Genomic DNA, 8,592 nt, shown 5'->3' on the forward strand with positions numbered 1-8,592 from the left:
TGGTTAAGCGTCTGCCTTCGGCTCAGGTCATGATCCCAGGGTCCTGGGATCGAGTCCCGCATCAGGCTTCCCGCTCCTTGGGAGCCTGCTTCTCCCTCTGCCTCTCTCTCTCTGTCTCTAATGAATAAATAAATAAAATCTTTAAAAAAAAAAAAAAAGAAAGAAAGGAGGAATCCCCAACTTTGACATCAACATGGATGGGACTGGAGGAGATTACGCTAAGTGAAATAAGTCAAGCAGAGAAAGACAATTATATGGTTTCACTCATATGTGGAACATAAGAAATAGCGCAGAGGACCACAGGGGAAGGGAGGGAAAACTGAATGGAAAGAAATCAGAGAGGGAGACAAACCTTGAGAAACAAACTGAGGGTTACAGAAGGGAGGGGTGGGGGAATGGGTTAGCCCGGTGATGGGTATTAAGGAAGGCATGTGTGTTATACGCAACTAATGAATGGTCGAACACTACATCAAAAACTAATGATGTACTACTATATGCTGGCTAATTGAACGTAATATTAACAAGTAAATAAATAAAAATAAATTTTAAAATGATGGTACTGAAGTGGGGCATTTACATCATTTATCCCCTGCACTATCCACTACAGTAGCCATTAAGCACATGTGCCAATTACAGTTGACCCTTGAACGTGGATTTTTTTGATAAATACAGAACAGCATGGTCAGTGTATTTTCTCTTCCTTGTGGTTTCCTTAATAGTTTATTATTTTCCTTTCTCAAGCTTACTTCATTGTAAAAATATGGTACATAGTACATATGATATACAAAATACGTGTTTACTGTTTATATTATCAGTGAGGCTTCTGGTCAACAGTAGGCTATTAGTAGTTAAGTTTTGGGGGAGTCAAAAGTTATACAGGAATTTTCAACTATGCAGGGGGTTGGTGCCCCTAACACCCTGTATTGTTCAAGGGTTAACTGTTCTTGAAATGAAATAAAATTAAAAATTCAGGCCCTTTGTTGCACAAGACATATTTCAAGTGCTCAGCAGATAGTGGCTCTGTATTTGACAGCACCGATACAGAACATTTCTATCGCCACAGAAAGTTCTATTGGTCAGAGCTGCTCTAATCAAATCAAAGACACCACTTGGCACAACATAATACTAGAAAAAAATATGAAAAAAACTTGAACACTACCTTTATGTTAAGAAACAGGGTGCTTATATAATGCCTCAGCCTACATCAAAGTGGAAATCCACAGGAAATGGCTACAAAGTATACTTTTGACCCCAGTTCTGTTAAAGTTTCCTTATACCAGAGATGGTACACATCCCTGTTCCCTCCGATTTAAACTGAACAAATTCTTTCCCCCACACCTGTCTGTGCTCTTAATTCAATAAGCAGGAAAGAGACATAAATCATCCCACTTGCTTTATATATATATATACAGAGAGAGAGAGATTAGCTTTACAGAAGATAAGCTTTAGACTAGTGTCAACATCAAAGTGGCACATTTACATTTAACTTCAACTGTTCTGGAGGAAAAAGCACATCTTAAAGCAACGAATAAATCCATATGAAGGAGAAGGTCAGACTAAAAGCTACTGACCTCTTCTTTTAAGAGACACTTTAAGAAACTACTCCAGTATTTTCTGCATTTTTCTTTAACAAGTTCACTCAAATAGCCACCTTCTTACAAATTACTATAAGGTAATTTACATCTTTGATCTATTAAACAGCTTAATCAAGCTACTAACCAAGCAACTTCCAAGATCAAGACTGAATTATAGCTTTATGCACCCTGACTGCAACTGAGGGAAAAAAAAAATCCCACAATTGGCAAGATGAATTTTTTGCATACAGAACCTCTGACCAGGAGGGGTGCCTGGGTGGCACAGTTGGTTAAGTGTCTGACTCTAAATTTTGGCTCAGGTCACGATCTCCGGGTCATGAGATCAAGCCCCACATTGGGCTCCATGCTGGGCATGGAGCCTGCTTAGGATTCTCTCTCTCAACTCTGCCCCTCCCCACCCCTCCCGCTCAAAAACAAAAACAAAAAAACTTCTGACTAGTAGAAAATGAAGAAATAAAAGGAAGCCCGTATTAGAGGATTCAAGTTAGTTATAAATTTTCCCAAATAAGACTCTGAGTTCTGCACAGTTAAAGGTGTGGGTTCAAATCAAAGACCGGTATGATCTTAGGCAAGTCACTTCATCCCTCTGCACCTCCCTGTTCTCAAATGTATGTGGAGGTAATAATTCAGAACTCAAAAAAAAAAGTTTTCTGCAAGATTTCAAATCCTAAGAATAATTCATTTTAATGTAAGCCACTTTGTCGGGACACACAGTAAATCAGGCTCATTTTCCCTCTGCTGAAGGCCCACACAAAAATATTGCCACAAAACATTTACTTGTTGGATAACTTTTCCTCCTGAGGCTTCATCTTTTTATGATGCAAAAAATTAGTAAGAAAAAATTTACTACAAAATTGAACTCACAAGAAAAAAAATACATTTGCATATTTATCGATTATTTCATTTTTCTGAATATCACAGAGCCTTAAGGGTCTTTGAATATAAAGTACTACATTTCATTGCTCGAAGATGCACACTCACATTTTAATGTCCCTGAAATCAGCATCTTACAATTGACAACAACTTACAATATAACCGACAGTGTCTTCTTTCTTAGCAGTACAAAAAATAGGGTAAGTCTTACCATCAGTGGTATTTTAGATTGAATGAAATATGGTATTTGGAATCCCTGGCAATTTCCCATTGAGGCACTAAGCAAATAAAATCCTACCAGATACTCTGATTAGGAGTATGTAAACTATGTGGGGCGTCTAGGTGGCTCAGTCGGTAAAGCATCTGCCTTCGGCTCAGGTCATAATCTCAGGGTTGTGGGACCAAGTCCCGCATTGGACTCCCTGCTCAGCACGGAGTCTGCTTCTCCCTCTCCCCACTGTTCCTTCTCTCTCTCTCCCTCAAATAAATAAATAAAATCTTTTTTAAAAGAGTATGTAAACTATGATGTGTGTGTGTGTGTGTGTGTGTGTGTGTGTGTATACTCAGAATATTCTTTAAAATATTAGAAATAAAAGTCGTAGTGGAATTTAGGGTGACTTCATTCCTTCATTTCTTTATTTCCTGTGGCTGTATGGCTTTCATAATAAACAGGTATTCTTTAATCAAAAAATGCAATTTTTATTTTGAAGGAAAACTAGTTTGGATGTGTTGATATTGTTAGGGCTCTTTATATATTCCAGAAACACTTAATAGTTCATGGAGCATTTCTTTCGGATTAGCACAGATCAGTAAATGTTTAATTCACTATTTCAAACTGGGGAAAATCAGCATGTGAAACTATACTAACATCAATGTTACTGATGCTGCAACAATTTTAAATTTCCATCTTATAATTTTATCAAATTAAGTTATCTGGTTTTTTATATGTACATGGGAATATCTTCCATGACAAGCTGATGAATTATTAAATAGTGCAGAAATGTTACTTCAAATCAACAGTAAGCATGTGATTTTAATTTCTATTGGTTAGTAGTAATCCACACAGAATTTCACATAAAACAGAACAGATATTTTTCTCTACGTAAAAACTAACCTAAAAACTTGCTTTGCTTACGTTTAAGATTTCATTCTTTTTATCAGTTGAGGAGTTCCTCTTAATAATCCTCTAAGATCTAAAAGCACAGGAAAAAAACCTCAGAGTAGAAAATGGCATTAACGGGTCAAACTGTTTCTACGGCTTCAAACTGTTCTTATAACTATAAAATACTTTAAAAAGACATATTAAACTCCCCTCATTTTTTTTTACAAGTTTTCTTTTCAAAGACCATTCTGTTGCAAATCCCGAAAGGAATGAAATCTAAGACATAAAGTATAAGACTGATTTTTATGTGTATGTGTGTGGAGGGGGGGCACTTAAGAAGATCAAAAAAAGAAATCATGCCACAGACTGTAAGTACATGTTTTGACTCTAAGCCCAGAAGACATGAAAGGTTGGAGTATGAAGCAATGTCATGGTGTATGAACACGAAGGGTTTTAAGGAGATAGGGAAAAAGTCTTTTTTTTTTTTTTTAAAGATTTTATTTATTTATTTGACAGAGAGAGAGACAGCGAGAACAGGAACACAAGCAGGGGGAGTGGGAGAGGGAGAAGCAGGCTCCCCACGGAGCAGGGAGCCCGATGCGGGGCTCGATCCCAGGACCCTGGGATCATGACCCGAGCCGAAGGCAGACGCTTAACGACTGAGCCACCCAGGTGCCCCCCCTGAGAAAATGTCTTAAATGGTTCTCCAATTACCCGAAGGACTGATGAAAATGTGGAAAAGGTCAAACATTTGGGTCAAATAAATGATTAACTGGGAGAATGAGGATGAAAGTTCAGTGGTCTTATTTTCAATGAAAATATAAACATAAGGTCAGTTTCTACAGGGATGTACGATACAGATTCATGAAACAGCAAAGAGCAAACATTTATTCTAATCTTTGAAGAAGCTAAGAGAAACCCCACTTTTAAGGAAAACAGTAACTCCCAGGAACTACAATGGCAACACGCAACCAGAAACAAACAGCAGCATGAACTCACAAAAATCAAACATCCACATGGCCAAAGAAACCATGGATGATGAAATCCACGTGTACAGATCACCCTGATTTGGGCTCGTCCCACTGCCAATACTGCTTATTGTGTCCGGATCCTGAAGCATCTGAGACGATGGGACATAGGCAGAGTAACCAAATCAGAAGTGGTTTCTTCAGAGCGCCAGGGCTTCCGCTCCCCGTGGGCTTTCTAGAAAAGTGCGGACCCACCTTCTTTTTTTTTAAGATTTTATTTATTTATTTATTTGACAGAGAGAGACAAAGCGAGAGAGGGAACACAAGCACGGGGAGTGGGAGAGGGAGAAGCAGGCTCCCCGCGGAGCAGGGAGCCCGATGTGGGGCTCGATCCCAGGACCCCAGGATCATGACCTGAGCCGAAGGCAGACACTTAACAACTGAGCCACCCAGGCACCCCCGGACCCACCTTCTTTATCAGACTTGGCTGCAAATGACTTACCACTGCCCCCAAAACCAATCTAGCTCCACAGAAGATATCTGCCAATGGTAAGTGTAGTCAAAAAATATCCCCCCTCCGAGGTCCCAACGGCAACTCCTAAAAGGGGTTTTTAAAAAATCCAATAAACAAAACCAAACCAAAAACCCTTTAAAATAAGTGTATAGCCTCCAAGGTGACTAGTTTGGAAAAGATAATATTCACTTGGATATAAAGTAGAAGATATTAGAAAATCTCACTGTAACCAAGTGAAATGAACATGAAAGTATAGTTTGCAGAGCTTCAAAAACATACAGTTTAAACGTATGTTTAAACATGTATATAATACACATTTTTTAAATTTTTTATTTAAATTTTAGTTAACAGTGCGATACTGGTTTCAGGAATAGATATACTTACACAGTAGCTCTTCAGTCTGATGAAATCTACAGTCATGGGAATGGATCCATCACTATTTCTGTTCAGTGCTTTGATATAATCCAGCAGGTCAGCAAAGAATTTATAGCCTCCTTTGAGCACACAGAGGGCTACTATGTGATGGCCTCCCATCTCCTTCATCACATCTCGAGCAAGCCGCTCGGTCCTACAGAAATAAAATCAGGAATTTAACAGAAATTAACTTAAAGAAATATACTTAACTTGGGGCGCCTGGGTGGCTCAGATGGTTAAGCGTCTGCCTTCAGCTCAGGTCGTGATCCCAGGGTCATGGGATTGAACCCCACATTGGGCTCCCTGCTCAGCAGGGAGCTTGCTTCTCCCTCTCCCTCTACTGCTCCCCCTGCTTGTGTGCTCTCTCTCTGTATCAAATAAATAAAATCTTTAAAAAAAAAAAAGAAAGAAATATATTTAACTTTGTAACCAAACATCCCCCTTAGGCATTAAACTTCCACAAAACACACCCTTTGCCCCCCATGAATTATATCCTTGATTCATAAAGTGAAAATAAAAACTTAAAAACCTTCAAAAAAACATGTACACTGTTAACACCTAACAAAAATGTTTAAAATGCAAAGTAAAATACCATTTCCACCTATCAGACTAATAAATTCTGATTAAATAATATTTCCCTGGTAATATACAGTATTATAAGAGATTATAGAAAAAAGAGAGCACTCTCATATACCACTGGGAGTAAAAATTACAGGGATAATCTGACAGTATCAAAACATTCAATAAATACCTTCCCTTAACCCAGAATTTCCCCATGGATCAAGTTGAAGCAAGTGCCCAAACGTTTCCTTCTAGTATGGTCTGTAAAAGCAAAATAATGGAGATATCTTGCATGTCCATCAATAAAGGACTGCTTAAATCAATTATGGTACAGTCAGAAAATGGAATGTTATGCGGGGCGCCTGGGTGGCTCAGTCGTTAAGTGTCTGCCTTCGGCTCAGGTCATGATCTCAGGGTCCTGGGATCGAGTCCCACATCCGGGCTCCCTGCTCAGCGGGAAGCCTGCTTCTCCCTCTCCCACTCCCCCTGCTTGTGTTCCCTCTCGCTGTCTCTCTCTCTCTGTCAAATAAATAAATTTAAAAGAAGAAAATGGAATGTTATGCAACCTTCAAAATACATGATAGCTCTAAATATATTAATATGAAAAAGTGTCCAATAAATTTCAGACCTATATGATAGTACATACCTATGTGTTAAAATAAAAAACAGTTGATGCTTGAACAACACAGGTTTGAACTGCACAAGTCCCCTTATATAAGGATTTTTAAAAAATAAATACAGTACTATACATGTATTTTCTCTTCTTTATGATTTTCTTAAAAACTATTCTTTTTGGGGCTCCTGGGTGGCTCAGTCGTTAAGCGTCTGCCTTCAGCTCAGGTCATGGTCCCAGGGTCCTGGGAATCGAGCCCCGCATCGGGCTCCCTGCTCCGCGGGAAGCCTGCTTCTCCCTCTCCCACTCCCCCTGCTTGTGTTCCCTCTCTTGCTGTGTCTTTCTCTGTCAAATAAATAAAATCTTAAAAAAAAAAAATAAAACTATTCTTTTCTCTAGCTTACTTGCTTGTAAGAACACAGTATAGAACACACACACAAAGTATGTGTTAATCGACTTTATGTTATCGGTGAGCCTTCTGGTCAACAGTAGGCTATTAGTAGTTAAGTTTTGGGGAGAGTCAAGAGTTAATTGTATGTATATTCGCATAGAGTATATGTGCATAACTAGTGTGTAGGGAAGGATGGTGCACAGGAGGCTGAGAGGAGAGAACCCTATTCTCATTTATAGCCTCAATCCTTAGAATATTTTACAACACACATGTATTGATACATGAATATTTTCCTTAGAATATTTTACAACACACATGTATTGATACCGTCATCTTAAAATCAAAACCAAAATAGCCAGACACACAAGGCGAGCACTTAAATACCAAGTTAGGTATTTCGCTGCAATTCAGTTAAGGGGAAATTTTCAAGCTAGATGTGCATACTAATCAAAATATGACCTTCCATTCATGTGATTTAGCCCCAGCCCATTACCCTGTTCAGGGTTGAGTAATCAAAGACTGTGACTAGAGTTCATTCCTATAATCTCCCTTCAGTGTTTACTTTATTCTACTCCCTACAGATTCCCAGTATACCATGACTTACGCTGGGTAATTAGTAAGCTTTCCCTGCACCTTGTTTGTAAAGAGGGCTCTAAAACAGAAAACATCTATTATTTGAAAAGCCAGCCTAATTTATGTTCAAATATCAACTACTTAAAACAGTTGCTGACACTTGAAATTAATAGAAGAAAAAAAACAAAAACAAGAGATTGAAGATCTTACTAACCTGTCCATAATTAGTCCATGAGGAATAAACACCTTTTCCAAATCCTCAGCATAATGATGAGGTATACAGAATAAATCTAGGTCATAACCTGGTTCATCATCACTAATCTGAAAAAGAAATATGACTATTTCAGTGACAGCATTACATTTAGGTATGACACATCAAGAACTTTCTGTAACTTTGTAGGTACGATTATGAATTAGAATTATATAAGAAATCAAATGTATACTTTAAAGATGAATAGTTAAGACTGTAGACATAAAATGACATGATATGAAATTTCCTTTAGTTCAGCAAAGTGAAAACAAAAAACTTTAAAGAGTTAAGATAAATGTGGAAAAATCCTGAAAACATTTTAAACGTGGGTGATGAGCATATGGGAATTCATTATACTATTCTCTCCACTTCTGAGTATGTTTGAAATTTTAGTAAAAAAAATTTTAATACACTGTAGAAAAAAAAATTTTAACACACTGTAGTCCAACAAGCTAAAATGTCACACTGAACAAAAGCTGCTATTCCCCACCCCAAATCCAAACAGCCTCTCTCACCTCAGAGTGGGGGGGGGGATCACCCAAAAAGCTAAGTGATTTCTTAAAAACCCAAACTCTTATAAGTCTGAGATTGTTATAATCAATTCATGATGTGCCTTCATAGCAGATACTCCAAGGTTGTTTGAGTAGAACCATATATTGGTTGTCTTTGTACGCCGAGTACCCACCATACAAAATATTTAATAATACTGATGATGTGGTATCTGTGGTAAAATATACT

At 38.1% G+C, this 8,592-nt stretch overlaps 1 protein-coding gene across 5 annotated transcripts in view; it reads right to left on the reverse strand.

Moving 5' to 3' along the window:
- The window catches only part of HPRT1 (hypoxanthine phosphoribosyltransferase 1), a 53,321-nt gene that overhangs the window by 30,257 nt on the left and 14,472 nt on the right, over positions 1-8,592 (reverse strand). For all 5 annotated transcript variants that reach the window (XM_081808231.1, XM_081808230.1, XM_081808228.1 and 2 more), the window contains exons 2-3: positions 7,819-7,925; positions 5,437-5,620 (exon numbers count right to left, since the gene is read on the reverse strand). In XM_081808231.1, the coding sequence (XP_081664357.1) occupies positions 5,437-5,620; positions 7,819-7,925 (291 nt within the window). The remainder of the gene's footprint in view (positions 1-5,436; positions 5,621-7,818; positions 7,926-8,592) is intronic.

The sequence above is a fragment of the Leptonychotes weddellii genome, chromosome X (genome assembly GCF_054177405.1).
Source record: "Leptonychotes weddellii isolate Sample4059 chromosome X, ASM5417740v2, whole genome shotgun sequence".
Classification (NCBI taxonomy): Eukaryota; Metazoa; Chordata; class Mammalia; order Carnivora; family Phocidae; genus Leptonychotes; species Leptonychotes weddellii.